This window comes from Alligator mississippiensis, chromosome 2 (genome assembly GCF_030867095.1).
Source record: "Alligator mississippiensis isolate rAllMis1 chromosome 2, rAllMis1, whole genome shotgun sequence".
Classification (NCBI taxonomy): Eukaryota; Metazoa; Chordata; order Crocodylia; family Alligatoridae; genus Alligator; species Alligator mississippiensis.
The window spans coordinates 65395041-65412788 of record NC_081825.1 but is presented as its reverse complement, the minus strand read 5'-3'; the positions used below and the strand labels follow the sequence as shown (position 1 = coordinate 65412788).

The following is a 17748-nucleotide window of genomic DNA, read 5'->3' as shown; positions in this document are numbered from 1 at the left end:
AGGACATTAAGCGACCTGTTGATTAGCTCCAAAAAGCCTGTCTGCCTCTGTCCTCTCCCACAGCACGGATTGTAGTCAGCGTGTGGTCTGCTAGTTAATGCGGAGGTGTCTGTGTAAGGCAGAAGGGAGGGGAGAATAATCCCTGCATAGCATGGAGCAGCCAGGCAGATGCTCTGTGCCTGCAAGTCTGTGCTGAGCTCCAGCCAGGGAGCAGAGGATAGGGGCCAGCCCTGCTGTGGAGCAGAGAGCCCCACCCAGTTCAGAGAGCATGCTGGGATGCTGGGGGTATCTGGTTTATCTTAAACCAGAAAGGGGTCAAACTATGCTCAAACTAAAGATTTATGAATCCAGATACTTTTGACTATCTACTATACTCATAGTCAATCAGATTTGTTAGAGGAAAAAAAGGAAGACAAGGTTGTGAAATTCAAGAGTAGGTTTACAAAATCTTCTGCAGCAGGGATTTAGATATCTTCCTCAGCTTGTGTAAATATATAGAGCTCTACTGAAGCTGGGGACCTGGCCTTAGAGGACTTAACCTATGAAACTATTAGTGAGGCTACCAAGGTATCTAAATCTTGGCTTATTAAGAAACAAGGTGCAACAGAAAAATAATGTTTCTTCAGCATATATTATGCTATTAGCATTCTGTACTTCTACAGTGAAGAAATAAAACCTGTAAATGTTAAGCCTCAAGCCTTCAGTGAAAACTATGCAGATGAACCACTGTACTACTGAAGACAAATCCTACTGAAGCCAGTGCAGTATGTTATTTTAATCTACCTGGCTTAGATTTAAGGTCCACACTGTCCAAAACTCTTCCTGATAGACTACAGCCATGCCTTTTCACATTTACAAGTTTGATTGTGAAAATGAATGTTTTCAGTATGTATCAAAAGTTACACATCAACAACTGAATAGAAAATACTGAAGAATAAACCAAGAAAGTAGAAGAGCCAACAACATAAGTCTTTCTTTTCATTATCTAAGAGCAAATGAAATAGAAGAGAGACTTCTCTGCAGTTTAATAAAATTCTTCCAGGACTTCAAGATTACATCTCATGTACTCTGTCCTCCTCTTTATTCTTGCATTCTTCTCCAGGAAAAAAAAAAGGTGACATGATGTATACATAGAAGGATAGCTTATTTTCTTCAACTAAAATAACTCTACCTGAAATGAACCTGAAATGACTTCAGATACAATAATCTCTGACGGTCTTTGAATTCTGTGTTGTCCTCCACAGTAAGGCATAATACACAGAAATAAAGATAACTTGATTTTCTGTATGTTTCAAACAATGAAATCTACAAAGCACATTCAAGTAATTTCTCCTCAAATACACTGTATAGCTAACAGATGTTAAGCTACAACTTTTCATCTTGTAAAAACATTTTGCAACCTTGTTAGATTTAGGTTGCATTTATATAAATCTAAAGAACTATGAGAACCAGAAGATGAGTTAAAAAAAAAACAAAAACCAATGTTTTTTCCCCATCATTTACATTTGGTCAGCCTGGCTATTTATTAAAAAAAATTTGAAATCTGCTTCTGTACAGAATTCTGAGCAACTGAAAACTATACCAATGTGCCCTATGACTTAACAGCATTATATAACTTAAATCTTACAAAGGGTGAGAGTAAAATAAAGACTTTATCCCTTTGATTCTATTGTTCATTGTTCAAAGTAAAATTATTTTTTATGAAAGAAAGCAACAAAAGAACACAATTCATGTTCATGTACTAGGATATCAAACACTATTTCAATCTAATTTATTTAAAAATCTTTTCATAAGAATGAAAGTTAGGCTCATTCATCTCTGTATTAAAAGATATTTTATACTACTGCTAAGATCTCTTATATAAATACAAGTATAAAAGCAGACAACATGTAATTGAAGCACTAGTCCTACAGAGGAAACAGAAGCTGTATTACCAGCTCTGCCTTTGTGTGCCCTTGGATAGTCTTTTCATCACTCTGCCTCAGTTTCCCCAACCTAAGGGAGGATAATTTTACCTATTCATCTTTGTAAATCGGTGTCAAGTCCTTGCACAAACAGTACTGGCTTGATGCAAAGCCATTGAAGTTAATGGGAATCTTTCTATTGACTCCAGAGAGCTTAGATCTGGCACTAAATTATCATAAAATATAAAGCATTATATTCTGAACGATAAAAGTTCTCGTCAGTGTTCTAGCAACTTCAGTAACTCCCAGCATCCATCAATATTTCATAATTTATCCTCTACCCAGACTCAAAAGCATTCAGATCCACTGACCAGAGGGCACTGTGACCAACTGGGTATGGAAGAAGAGTACTGCAAAATATTTCAAAGCTTACTCATTCTTCTGTGAAAGATACCAACTTCTTTTCTTCCTGAAAAGACCTACTATGTGGGGTCTCTGAAGGCTGAATCTCATTTACTCCCCTTTTCAACCTAAATAAGACCTTCTGAAAAGGCTGCAAGATTACACAAACTATAATGTCACCTAGCTTTATGTCCAAATGCCCTTCGCATTATTCAGATGTTCAAGTGTCTGAGAGAGATAAGGATAAGCTTAAAATTAGAAAAATGTTATTAAACCCACAAATAAGAAATACTGAGGAGCGACAAAGAAATCTGATTTGTCCTCCTAAAGCGAGTGGAAAAAATGATTTACATGTTAGCAGAGATTTATACACATTTTAATGGAAGAATTAAATGACAAAGGACCGCTTCAGTTTAGATATTAGGAAAAACTTCTTTATGGTTTGTGTGTCCAGAGTCTGGAATAGACTCCCCCCAGAGGTGGTACAGTCACCTTCCCTGGGGATCTTCAAAAGACAACTGGACACACACCTCGCTGGTCATATAACCTCAGCAGTTTTTCCTGCCTTGAGCAAGGGGGCTGGACCTGATGATCCCTGAGGTCCCTTCCAGTCCCTAACTTCTATGAAACTATGAACGTTGAACTTAGCTACTGATAAACTAATTTCTGCAGGCTATTATATATCTCCATACAATACACATCCAATAATGTATCCAGTTGCTGCTTCTTTGGAAGAGTTTATATTAAATACATCTATAGAATACTAATCTTAAATCCTTGTTGGCACATCTACATGAGATGCTACATTGCCGTAGCATCACTGGGCACAACCTGTGATGCCACAGCTACATCACCGAAGCAATTCACTCCCTCTCTATAATGTGTTACTATGGCAACATAGCGACTAAAAATAACCATGCGCCACTGGCATGGTGCAGTACAGGCGGTTACTGTGCCACCATTTAGTACTTCCAAAAGGAAGTATTTAATGACGGCACAGTAACAATGGCACCGTAGGGGCATGTGTAGACAAGCCCTGTTACATTCAGGGGCTAATGCTAAGAATTTAGCCAGGAATTTGTCAATTGGAAATAACAGAGAGAGAGAGGAATCTGGGTGTACTAGCTGAACACACAAACATTATAAACTACTCATTAGGACTAGGATGTTTCAGATGGAATATATTTTTTTAACAGAGATAGAGAAGTATTATGCTCATCTGGAGCACTGTATGAAATTGTGGTCATCTGTACTCATGAAATATAAACTCAAACAAATAGATGCTGAGAAAGGCAACTAGGATGACTTGACAGAATCAAGGTTTATGTGATGAGAGGAAACTAAGAGTATGCCTATACAGGGTCTACATTACTCCTGATGTTGCACTTGAAAATAAGACCCACACCTGCTCTGACTCTGGACACTCCGCATCTGGTGGTATGACTGTAAGGCTACTCTTCAGACACCCCTGCCCAACTTTTGACAGCATGAGAGAGACGGAGAGCAGTGGTGGTGGGCATTGCTAGAGTGTCCTTACCACCCCAATTCCTGATTTGGAGTGTGTAGAGAGGATGGAGTTGTGTTTTTCTCTGTGGTCATAGGGGACAGGACTAGAAGCAATGGCTTCAAGGTGCAACAAAGGGGTGGTTTAGTTTGGGATGATCCTACCTTGAGCAGGGGCTAGACTAGATGATCTTGTGAGGTCCCTTCTAGCCCTACTTTCCTATGACCCTATGACACAGTTGCATATATCAGGGAAACAGACTTGATGCCTCAATGAGTCCCTTCCAGTCTTACGTTTTTCTCTCATAGTCTACAGAACTACCTACATTACCGTCTTAAAAGATGATTTGTTTTAAAATGGTAAGTAGACAAGTTTAAGGGCTGGAATTGGATAAGAATTAAGTGCCCTCAGTTCTTATTATTCACTTCACAGGATCAAGCCCCAAATGACCAAAGAGTTCCTAACTGTCTGATGTACTGTGAAAGAATGTATTTATTAATAATATAAAAATATCTTAGAGGAAGGGTGTAGCACACAGGACTTGATCTTCTAATGCTGACTAAAGGAAAAGCTACCTAATTAGAAATATTACAACTTTGAATAAGCACAATGAATGGAGCAATACTAATTTAGATGACAACTTTTAATAAATGCTGGTTAAAAAAATACTACTAAAAGAAGTAAAGGAAAGAAATAAGATCCATAAAACTGGAGGAAACATAACAAAGGGAAATAAAATGGCAATTATTCATGGACCAGATAGAGGCAATAATATACCTCTGCAAGGTCCGAAAAGAGTGCTTGGCTTGTGCTACGTCTCAGTGTATCCCAATAGCTTCTGGGGGCATGTTCCTCTCCTTCTGTTTTAAGTACCTGTAGAAGTTTCAAGAAGTACAACTGTTTGAAAACCAAGAAGCAATCATAAAAAACAACAGCTTACACACTTTAAAATCTTTTCTAACTAATCTTCAAAAGCAGGAGTTTATCCTTGTGTTTTTTTCCTGTACAAAGAAGAGTATTATATCACACTGCTTATAAACCAAAGGCGTTTCAAATGCGTAATGGTATTGATAGCTATTTCCTTATGACACAATGTGGCTTTGCAAGAAGGATCACCAGACATTGTTTTGATAGAGTAATGCTGAGGAAAGTGAGGATATATTGATGAAAATACAGTTAGAATTTTTTAAGCTATTTTTGGAACTGTATTAGTACCTAAACTGTTGCTTGTGACATTAGGCTTGTTTTCTTATTTTTCAAATATAAACATCAAAGGCACTATATAATAGTTACATACAACTTAACAGATCAATTATACCTTGTGGCGTTAAAAAATATCAGTCAAGCCCATTAAGTCCTATGTTTAATTCTAGGTTATACACTTGATTATGGCTGTCCAGGGATGCAATTTATTATGTGCTCTACTTGAAAGACAGAGCTGTTAATTTTTCCCAAAGAATACATCCGTATCTTTTTGTCATTTAAGTGCTCAAAATGATTTCTGGAAGCCTGAGAAACTCTAACATTTTGTTCCCCACTTTGCCACCACCTATAAATGCCCCATACAAATACATTTTATCCTTTTTAACCAAGTACAAGTAACCTTAAAGACCTTAAAGAACCACAATGGTTCTAAGTTGGTTAGAGCTGCTATTATTTCAGGGCTCTCTGGTCTTGTCAGAATAGATATGAGAGACAAAGATTGGGAATAAATTCAGTCTTCCAAATACAAGTAGGAAAAATCCTTATTTTTGTTATTTTTGGTCATCATATATTGTCAAACATTAAATAATTTATACTGCCATAAATTACAAATACCGTGTCTCTGAAAACATATGTTTTCTCTTAATTATAAAGAATCAATAACAATGTTTGAATACCAACCCAATGTGTTGCTCTATTGAAAAAACACAGAAAAGAATATAGAAAATCTTTTGGTTGAAGCATTTCTGGGCATTATAGTGCCCAGAACTTTTGCCTGAACAAAATAATCTTCAATTATATGCTTCAAAAAATAGTAATTTTTTTCATGTAATGACATACAGGACAATCTTTAAGTTAGTTTAGATCCCAACCTTGTATAGTGTATATTATCTCTGAGAAGTACAATTTTAGAAATATACATACGACAAAAAGAACAAGAATAAATCATGTTGTTTTCTATAAAAAAAACAAAACTGTGAGTCTAAACTTATATATTTAGCAAATTATGTCTAACCTCCTATTTTTATGCAAGTTTTTAAAATATTCCACACACATTTTGTACAAGAAAACAAATTTCTGGAATCATGCTATGTGGCATAAGATTTTTAGCTAACAAAAGACCCAAAATATACAGCATTACGCATTTTGTTGATCTATGCTAGTGGGGGCCAACCTTTTTGGCGCACACACCACAAATAATCCCCACACCCTCCTCAGGTGCCATTCCGATTCCCTTCCCCAGCCCTATCTGCTATTCTGCTTTCTGCTTCCTGCCCTATCTGCCACTGTGCTGCTTATTCCTTCCCTGATCTTCCATGTGGCATGTGCAGATTCTGCTCATGCCACTTGTGACATGTGCGCAACAGGTTGGCCACCCTGACTTATGCTATCAAAATCTAAATCTATTATACACAAACCATACAATCTCTGTAATAAGCAAAGTCATTTTTACATGGGTCATCCAGCACATAACACTGAGAAAAGCATGGAAAGTACAGTATAACTTTATAAATTTGGCATGCTTGGGACTGAGCACCTGCCAGAAATGTGAAAATTCTGGATTTTTTAAACTGGAGAGGCAGTGCAGGGTGGTGGATGGTGGCGGCAGCTGCTGCATGCAAGCTCCCCACCCTGCTGCTCCGGGACTGGCCACAGCTACTTCCAGAGCTAGTGTATTTTTAAGAAGTGCAGGATTTTTGAGGATTGCGGATTTATGAGGTTATACTGTATCCAGAAAATATCCATAATAGATTCACTCACTACTAAATGGAAGCAGCAGATTAGTTCGATGGGTAGATTACTTCATTAGGTTAAAGTATTTAAGGCCTTTGGGGCTGGACACAGGATACATTTACACCAGTGTAATTTTTATATTTTTTTAATACACTGATGTGGATTACATACCTCAAGATCTGGTGGAGTCAAATGAGCAATTATTCCAGGGTAGCTCTACCCAGTAGGCTCCAATTCTTGCACCTCACCATTATGTTGCAGGAAGGAAGCATTTGCCTTTTTGCCTTAAACAGTTACCCCAGTATAAACCGATTCATACATAATGCCTATCCTGGTATTGTTTGACTCCTCAATTTTCCTCAGGTGATTCAACACTGCATTTAAACAAGTTGCACTGGTGAAGAATTCTGGTGTGTACCTGCTTCTTTCTTATACATATGTAAAAGCTGATTACACTGGCACGTTCAAACCCTTTGTTTAACTTTTACATGCATCTATCCATAAAAACCATATTCTACAATTTTGTATATATGAACAGTTTGTACATTTTCTTGCTATTACTATATGAGTCAAACACATGTACAATTTTAATGTATGTCAAAATTATTAGTTGAATTGCATCTTACTAGAAATGGCACCTGAGGGTATTTATAGATGTGCTCGGGGGGGGGCACTTTAATTAGTGCAGCTCTGAGAGCCACGCTAATTACAAGAGCTTAGAGCATCACATGTATCAGCATCCCTGTGCTGAAAAATGTCAGTGGGGAGCTTTGAACTAAAGCTCATCGAATGGGCTTTAGCTTAAAGCGCCCTGCTGCCATTTTTCAGTGCAGGAATACTGACATACGTGATGCTGATATCTGCTGGAGCACAGTAATTACCATTTTCCTGCAGATTAATCAAACCTACTGTCACGTACTGTAATTACAGTGTGTTGGAGCAGCATCGCTGCACTTGTATAGGAGCCCTTACAGAATAACTGGTACAGGCAACAGCCTACTTTGTCAGATGTTATAATGATGTTATCTACGAAAGTACCTGCCTCTCTGAACCAGTTAGGCGCCACCCTTACTACCTCCTGCCTTACTAATATGCCTAACTACCTCTCTTCCTATCAGAGGTGCATTTATTTTAGCTGACAATATTGATCAATCACTGCAAAAGTTAGTATACCTTAAAAGTGTGCATTTTATTTTTTGTGAGGCAAGGATTTTTTAGGGATAACTTTTATTGGACCAACTATGTAGTTGCAATAAAGTTAGACAAGCTTCTGAAAGTAAGACATTCTTCCTTGTCTTACATTCAAAAGCTTGTCTAACTTTATCCCAACTACATAGTTGGTCCAATAAAAGCTATACCCTAAGAAATCCTTGCCTCTTGCATAATTCTGGACCACCATGGCTACAACATCACTCTTACACTACCATTTCATTTTCTGACATCTTACTTTCATCAAACATACCAATTATAAGTTTGCATTCAACTAGTCAAAAGACATATGCAGTGCATGCTGTACTAGTTTTGTTATACCATCACAGTATGGACCATGGCTCCAAATAACAACCATGCAATAAAAAGAAAGAAATATTCAAATTACTTAAAGTCATCTATAACTGTGTTAAAGGGTCTTGAATACCATCAAATTTCCCAGATGTCATGAAAATGCTTAATACCATCTTTGAATTTGGGTTTCAGTGGTAGAAATTTAAAACCATTCACTGCTTACATTTCAGGTCCATGTTCACTAGTAGTTAAATTTATTTCATTATTTGTCCCACAAATGTTTTTTTTTTAATATTTCTAAAATCTCTACTGAAATGACTCTTTCTAAAAGCAAATATATAAATAGATTATTTACTAGAAATAGAAATGATAGAAGTTTAAAAATAATGTTCTTACAATTAAAAAGAGGAATAAATCTAGAATATGAAGATAGGGTAACAGCTCTATGGTTTTCTTCATTTGGACATAGGCCATAATCTGAAGCCTAGTAAGGTCAATGGAAATACATCACAGGACTTTAGATCATTAATAGTGTTTCAACTATTAGAGAAGTCTCAGAATATCATCTGATACAGGAGGGATCTATTTAACGTAAGTTCTGTATGTGGGAAAGACAGATATATACAGAAATTGTAAGAATAGAATGATATAAAAAGGCCATTGCACCAAAGGCTGGATAGGCATCTGGCTGGGGTCATTTGACCACTCTTTCTTGCCTAGGCAGGTGGTTGGACTTGACAATCTGTTGAGGTCCCTTTCGACCATAGCATCTACGAATCTTCTTACTCACATCCTTCTCATATCTATTCATCGTTTCCCATACTTACCCAAATCCAAAATTACCCTGACTTTAAGGTGATCCCCCATAGTTAGATTCCATGTATAGGAAATGTATAAATTTATTTTAATTTTCCATGTACAGAATCTAATTATTGGAGGATCATCTTAAATTCATACCATCTACTAATGCAGGTGTGTGTGTGTGTGTGTGTGTGTGGGGGGGGGGGGGAACATGATGAAGAGAGGCCAAAAATAGGGCAGACAGAAGGGGACAGACAGCGCACATAGAAGGGCAGATGATGGGGGAGCAATAATGGGCAGGAAGTGGGGGGATGGTGGCAGGGGAGGCAGTGGGGGACAGGCAGTAGGGGGATAGGTAGTAAGGAAGCAGACAGTGTGGATGTAGGGTAGGTAGTGAGAAAGGCAGGCAGGCAGGGGAGCAATTGGGGCAGGCATTAGCTGTGGCTCTGCCCCTGACCCATCTCATACTCAATTCCGAGATGAGGTGCTTCACCCCCATTTAAAGGGGGAAAACCCCCCTCACCTTGAAATTGAGTAAATACGGTATGTTTTCAGTTCCCTGAAAAAAGTTCTTGACATTTATTTTTGTTAATATTGCACAGCTAACAAAAGGCAATGGTAAACTAAACTAGGTGGCTAGCTTTAAATCTTTGCTTCATGTTTACAAATTCAACCTCTCCTTTTATCCAGTCCAATTAACATAGTAAACAGGCTCATTAAGAACAAAGCCCCCATATTTACCATTAAGAATTAGGGTTTGGTTCTTCCCTGGCTTTTTTAATGTCAGCCAGTGAAGGAAGATCTTTTAAACAAGTCAGACTCTTTTGTGCTCTGGGAAGGTATTCATCCAAAGTGAAAAAGATGTCCAAAGTAAGCTGAATATTTCTTGCATGACGAAGGGTGATCAAGAATAAAACAACTTGAACTCTATCTGGATCAGAGACTTCCTCCCAAAAGCCCCAGTCTTCATCCTACAATGAAGGGTTACTTGTTTGTTACTTTATAAACAAAGAATAAAGCAGTAATAACTGTGATTTTTTCTTCTCTGTTGAATGGAAAATTAACTTAATGCTGGTAATATAGATATTATTAAAGACTCATGTTTTAAGGGAAGGAAAGGACCTAGTTTAAGAACTGATGTGGAAAGTTAATTTATATGCATTTGTCTCCCTACCCAAAGCTTACTGATGCAAAACTGTTCCTTTTCTTTATTACCTATATAGAGGGAGCCACCTTACCTTTGAACAGGCTAGCCTGTTACTTGATGATTGTACCAAACCCATGAAACTTTCTATAGCCTTGAACATCACTTCTGTTTTAAGTGAGTAGGATTCTACAACTGTAAACGTCATTTACTTGCTAAAGACACAACTGTTACAGAAAATGATTCCATCTCACTTATGAAGACTATATACATAGAAAATATTTAGAGTACATACACTGCTAGTAGAAGTGTGATATCCATACAGTTGAAGACGCTGACATACAGCAAAAAGGGCATCATATTTCAGAATGAAGCCGAAAAGAGAAAGAGAGAAAGACAACAGAATAGGTTAAAACAAGTAAATCTTAATCTGTGCTGAGAAATCTTCACCTTTTTATTTTAAAGTGTGAAGAGGAAACTGTTGTCTTTTAATTCACATTTAAGATTCTCTAAATAGAAAATATATGGAGCCAAGCATAATAAACTTAAATTACAAGGAGCAGTTTACAGGAAACCATCATTATTTGCGGGTTCAGCATTCGTGGTTTTAATTATTCGCAAATGCCGAACCCTCATTTTAAATACACTTTAAACACTTACCAGAGTTCCTTGGGAGCTTTGTGCTTGCTGCTGCCAGGCTCCTGCTGATGTGCCACAAAACCACTGCTGGGAGCACTGCACTCATTAACACAGACTGTGTTCATGAACGCAGTGCCTTATTTGTGGATTTTGCCATTTGTGGGGATATGAGAACGTTTCAATTTTAAAATTTGAAAATGATGTGCATCTGGTAGGAAGGCAGAATGCATTTTTTATGCTAAGGTGAATGGTGTGCAACATTGTTGCCTTACTGGCTGGATGGGCAGAACCCAGTACATCTGTGGGCCAGATGCATCTGGTGGGCCAGATCCGGCATGCAGTGTGGGCACGGTGGGGCTTGATTCAGCCATATGAAGGGGGCCAGGGGGCAGCCTGGCCTTCATTCAGCCACACAAGGGAAGGGGTTTTGGTTCAGCTGCGACCTGGTCCCATGGGGGAGAGAGGGGACAAGGCTCAGCCTCATGTGGGTGGGGGAGAAGGCATGGCCTGCTGTGATCTGCCTGTGCAGGGAGAAGGATGTGGGGCCTGTATCCAGTCTGTCCATGTAGAGGGAAGGGTGGGTAGTCCAGCATTGACCTCAGCATGTGAGGTTTAGGAATCTGGTAGCCAGGGAGAAGTGGTAACGTTAAGTACCACTGCTCTCCCACCACCAAATTGCCCCACCTGTGGGGAGTCCTGTTGGCTATATGCCATAGCACCGTGAGCCATATTTGGCCTGTGCACCATGGCTTGAGCACCTCTGGTTTAGATCATTAAAAATATGCAACAGTTTCTAAGATTTAAGATTTCCATTGTTTTAAGGCCAAATCCCAGGAAGCAAAGTCCCAGCATGGACAGACAGACATGCCTTTAACATTAAAAATTAATAAAAAAGGTTTAAAAAACTAGAATCTATAATCCCAAATGGTCAGATTAAGAGCAGCCATAAAAAGGTACCCTCAACATTGTGGGATTTTTTACCATGGGTTTGTAAGTGATAGTTTTGCACCCATTTTCCATATTGGGATTGGTATAAGACTGCCACTTGAATTTTATCCAAGGTACACAGAGATGCAAAACCCCTGATGCTGCTGTCCTCATACTTCATAAAACCAAACCACAAATTTTACATTTCTTGTTGGCCTTCCACATACACAGAACAAATCCCAGGCTAAGGGTTGTAGTCAACAGTAGCCTGCAAAAAGATGTTATGTTTGAAGAAAACTGATTTACATGTGCTAAGGACTTGAAAACAACCTGTATTGGTGAAGCACAGTACTTAATTTTTGTAGCTTTTTACCTCAAATAGGCTACACTTTTTTAGAGCTACATATACATGCTTAACAGCAGGTCTTTCTGGAGAGCCACATACAGTTTTTGTAAGCAACCCCTGTTCATAACAACAAAAATAACATACTTGGAAATATAGGTTTCGATTTGACTATAACTTCTTAGTTGATTTCTTAAATTAAGAATTGTTTTTTGAATGCATTGAAAGCATTGGTGTTGAGACTAAGCATGAAAAAGAGGAGATGTATACAAACTTTTTAAAGAAACTTATGAGGGACTGAAAAATATAAATGTTAGAGTGAAGCTGGTCTTTCAAAACTTTTATGTTGGCAGTAAAATCATACGCTCTCACTCTCACAGAATGTTACAATGATATGTGTATTCACACTTTGTTAACTACAAGGGTTTTTTTTAAATCCAATTCTATCTTAATTATGTATTAAAGTAACAGTTACATATATTCCACATATTTTCCCTACAACAACCTCAGGAGCACCTTAAACTCCAGGATCAAAATTACACCAAAATTCCCTCTATATAAACAGTGTGTTACAAGGTACACGATCCAACATAGTATTTGGTACTGTAAAAGTAAAAGCCTAAAAAATTATCACTAACAGTAAATAAAACATTATTATAATTAAATATAACTAAATATTGGGCCTATGCTTAAAAAATCCAGCAACCACAGCAACTCTTTTACACATGCTTACCAGCATTGCACGTTTTTCTTCATCTCCTTTTCTTTCTCGCTTTTCGTTTTTCTTTCTGAATATCTCCTGTAGCTGTAAAATAGATCTATTTTATTTTCAGGTCAGGATAGAGACAGTGTGTACACAACAATCCATAACTGGATCATGTACCGTACACGATAAGTAGTTTATGAAACAGGCTAAACGTTCTAAGAATTAGAAACTTTTACTTAGAACTAGAAACAGTTCTAAATAAAAATATAATTTCTATACACTCAGGGGCAGACAGATGTTCCATAAACATATTATTTTATACTCAGATTTCCACCTTCTAAGCTCCTGCTTTCCTCATTTCCTTCTCTCCCATACAGAAGTGGCAACTAGAAGAATGTTTTCAAATAAAATAGCAGCCATATTTGAGAATGTAGATTTGAACACAGGCAGCAAGGGACCCAGAGTTTTACATCCTATTTATTTATCTCATTGCAAGTAAATCTGCTACTTGTAAATACAAATAGCAAATATACTCTCTATTACTTACTGTACAGTAGTGTACATGTAGACGCCTGACTGGAAGCACATTTGCTCCTGGTCAACCAGGCAGCAGGGAGTGGGAGATTGCTCCTTGCCCCTTGGAGCTGCCTGCTGCCAGGGCAGGTTCTGCCACGGGAGCCCAGGCAGGGACAATGTCCCTCTGCTCTGGCAGCAGGGAGCACACAGCCCCTACTCCATGTTCACAAGGCCTGGGCTGGGAAATTCTTATTTCCTATCCTGAGCTCTGCAATCACAGGGCCTGGAGCTCCCTGATGCCAAGGCAGGGGGACATTGTAAAGCCCACCCTGGCAGCAGGCAGCTCTTAGGGGCAGGGTGCAATATCCCAGCCCCCACCAGGAGACAGCTGTCTCCTGGCCCCATGCTCCCTGCCAGTTCCTGGGCTAGCACCCAGGGGCAGCCTAGAGCTCCCCTTGGCTGCTGCAGGGGACTGGTGCAGGACCCCCATGCAGCAGTCCCCCATGCAAATCTGCTCCCAAATCTCTGCACGTGTAACTGTGTGCCTGGTTCAGTTTACTCCTGAATAATTTACTCTAGAGTAAACTGATCCAGCATTACTTGCTGTTGCAGGGCACAAAGGTGTGCCTGCTCCTTCAAGAGCAGAGGCAGCTTAGCTAGGGAGCCCTGAGAGCTAGGCAGGACTGCACAGGGGCAGGTTGCCTTGGCAGTAGGCTAGTGAGGGTATTAGATGGCACCTGCACCTGGTCAGCTGACAGGAAACAGTGCACTGGGCACATATAAGGCCCAGGGCTGGGGCTGGCAGGGGGTTAGTTCTCTGTTAGCAGTTGGGGGAAAGAAATGCTACTCAAAGATGCTTGGTTACCTATTCTGCTGCTGGTAAGACTAATGGGTTGTAGGAGCTCCTGAAGTATCTGGGGCTAGGAAGCTCACACTGCTGAGAGAGAAGCTTGCCTCCTTAAAGGGGAAGAGTGTGTCTTCCAATGTTATTGTTGTTATGTTATAGCCCAGGGGCAAGTATTTATGTTGTCATTTGAACTGGTGGACTGGGATGAGGCTAACTGGGGAGAAGGAAGCCTCATTGGGGCACACTACCATGTAGAGCTCCAGCATCAGAGGGTGCCGCTACAGGGGGTGAAGAGACCCCAGCACCAGAGGGTGCAGCTACTGGGGCCTGTATGACAGGAGGCTGAGCTAGACTGCAGCCTCATCAAGAGACAACATTTAAATACAATCTGTGAGGCAAGGGGCATGGTAAAGGGGTGGCTTTGGAGCCACACATCGAGCCCATAAGGCTTAGGGTGTCTCAGGAGGCACTCACTTTGAGTGAGACCCAGCAAGGGATCCAAGATCAGCCAAGTCTAGTGGGGTTCATTAGGACCATGACTACACAAACTCGTGGGCAGCCTCCTAGCTTATTATTTCAACCAACAAGACATGGTAGGTGAGACTAGAAGGTGCCCACAGGACAGAGCAGGCACTGTCACAGAGCCCTAGGGTCATTACCCCCATCCCTGAGGACCCAATGCCGTGGCACTTGCACATGTAGACACACCCCCTTTTCCTGTAATGGAACAAGCACTTGCAACTTCCCATTAAAGATCATGGTAGTTGCGGGGGTGCATTCACTTTCACGATGACGCCTGGGAATGTTTGTCAGACCATAGGTTTCTTGGCAACAAGCCTCTTATGTCATAAAAAAACAAACAAAAATCCAACTCCTATACCTTTAAAATTGTTATAAATGTTATTAAATAAATCGTATCAAAGACTGATAGGGAGAACACATAATGAACTCTGTAATTGGAAAAAAGAAAAAAATTATATACTGTCTGCCAAATATCTCTGAATATCAGGGGTCCTGGTTTTCACTGATTTTTAAAAAATCCCCAATTTTCAGTTAAAAAAAGTAAGCCCAAATCCATATTTTTTGGTGATTTAAAATGAAACACCACTATATATATTGTGGTAAACACCATCTATTTATCTAGTGGTGTTTCATTTAAATCTTGGAAAAATATGGATTTGGGCATTGGCAATGCACCCCCTGAGACTAGCAGTGCACCCCCTCAAAGAAGAACTGCTGATGCTGCCGGCGGAAGGGACCAGACTACCATGCGTAGACCCTGAGATAGTGCAGAGTCAATTGGAGGAACTGGATGCCTTTAAGTCGGCAGGCCCGGATGAGCTCCATCCGAGGGTGCTGAAGGCACAGGCTGACGTCACTGCACAGCCACTGGCGGGAATATTTGAACGCTCGTGGCGCACGGGCCAAGTCCCGGAGGACTGGAAAAGGGCCAATGTGGTCCCCATTTTCAAGAAGGGGAGGAAGGAGGACCCGGGCAACTATAGGCCAGTCAGTCTCACCTCCATCCTTGGCAAAGTCTTTGAAAAATGATCAAGGCTCACATTTGCGAGAGCCCGGCAGGACAAATTATGCTGAGGGGAAACCAGCACGGGTCTGTAGCAGGCAGATCGTGCCTGACTAATCTAGTCTCTTTTTATGACCAGGTAACAAAACGCCTGGACGCAGTAGGGGTGGATGTCGTATACTTAGACTTCAGAAAGGCCTTCGATACGGTATCCCACCCCATACTGGTGAACAAGTTAAGAGGCTGTGACTTGGACGACTACACAGTCCGGTGGGTGGCGAATTGGCTAGAGGGTCACACCCAGAGAGTCATAGTGGATGGGTCGGTTTCAACCTGGAAGGGTGTGGGCAGTGGGGTCCCGCAGGGCTCGGTCCTTGGACCGATACTCTTCAATGTCTTCATCAGCGACTTGGACGAGGGAGTGAAGTGTACTCTGTCCAAGTTTGCGGATGACACAAAACTGTGGGGAGAAGTGGACACGCTGGAGGGCAGGGAACAGCTACAAGCAGACCTGGATAGGTTGGACAAATGGGAAGAAAACAACAGAATGCAATTCAACAAGGAGAAATCAAAGTGCTGCACCTAGGGAGGAAAAATGTCCAGCATACCTACTGCCTAGGAAATGACCTGCTGGGTGGCACAGAAGCGGAAAGGGATCTTGGAGTGCTAGTGGACTCCAAGATGAACATGAGTTGGCAGTGTGACGAAGCCATCAGAAAAGCTAATGGCACTTTATCGTGCATCAGCAGATGCATGACGAACAGATCCAAGGAGGTGATACTTCCCCTCTATCGGGTGCCGGTCAGACCGCAGTTGGAATACTGCGTGCAATTCTGGGCATCGCACTTCAAGAGGGATGCAGATAACCTGGAGAGGGTCCAGAGAAGGGCCACTCGTATGGTTAAGGGCTTGCAGGCCAAGCCCTACGAGGATAGACTAGAGAACCTGGACCTTTTTAGCCTCCGCATGAGAAGGTTGAGAGACAACCTTGTGGCTGCCTATAAGTTCATCATGGGGGCACAGAAGGGAATTGGTGAGGTTTTATTCACCAAGGCACCCCCGGGGGTTACAAGAAATAATGGCCACAAGCTAGCAGAGAGCAGATTTAGACTGGACATTAGGAAGAACTTCTTCTCAGTTCGAGTGGCCAAGGTCTGGAATGGGCTCCCAAGGGAGATGGTGCTCTCCCCTACCCTGGGGGTCTTCAAAAGGAGGTTAGATAGGCATCTAGCTGGGGTCATCTAAACCCAATACTCTTTCCTGCCTATGCAGGGGGTTGGACTCGATGATCTACTCAGGTCCTTTCTGACCCTAACATCTATGAATCTTTGGCTGGCCAGGCTCTGGTTTTGGGTGGCACGTACTGTCCCCACATGCGCTGCCCCACTTTGTGTGTGTGTGTGTGTGTGTGTGTGTGTAAGAGAGTAGGCTTTTTTGACCCTGGGATCTCCTGGACTCAGCCCCCCCTGCTATCCTGCAGTGCAGAAAACATCTGAATGTGTAGTATGTGGTGCTGCTGACATGTCTGGATGCAGCCAATGATGCCTAACATCTCCATAAAATGTAATTCAGTCTCATAAAAAAAAATGTTCTACATATATTACTTTAGCAATCACATACATTCACTTTTTAGCTTCTAAACTGAGACCGACACAAAAGATGCCAGTTATTTGGTGGTTATTTCAGAGATTAGGATTTTTGGCTATTAGAAATTAGACAGGGCCAATTTAAGCCTGATATTGCAATTTAGTGGGTGTTTCTACATGAGATGTTCACCACGCTCCGCCCTGTGGGCACCTTCTAGTATAGTAATTAGCTGCACAGTCAGCATCTTGGCATGTACAGGTGCGCCCCTATTAGCCTGTGGTAAACTAATTTACTCTGCAGCAGGATAAGTACTATCAATTACTATTATTATATTATTATATGATTATTATAAATAAGTACTATCTTGCTGCAGAGTAAAAATCTCTGCAGCAGTGTCTGTGTAGACATTGCCCTGGCTGGCTGGGACACGAAGGTGCTTCAGTGTCGTGGCTGCCTGCTGGCT

The 17748-nt window shown here is 40.7% G+C and overlaps 1 protein-coding gene across 6 annotated transcripts in view; it reads right to left on the bottom strand.

The window, feature by feature from the left end:
• Positions 1–17748, bottom strand: part of MICU3 (mitochondrial calcium uptake family member 3) — a 117160-nt gene that overhangs the window by 30303 nt on the left and 69109 nt on the right. For 2 of the 6 annotated variants that reach the window (XM_059721784.1, XM_059721785.1), the window contains exons 7-9: positions 12838–12909; positions 10491–10529; positions 4588–4683 (exon numbers count right to left, since the gene is read on the bottom strand). In XM_059721784.1, the coding sequence (XP_059577767.1) occupies positions 4588–4683; positions 10491–10529; positions 12838–12909 (207 nt within the window). The remainder of the gene's footprint in view (positions 1–4587; positions 4684–10490; positions 10530–12837; positions 12910–17748) is intronic. The other 4 variants (XM_059721786.1, XM_059721788.1, XM_059721787.1 and 1 more) reach the window with 2 other exon arrangements.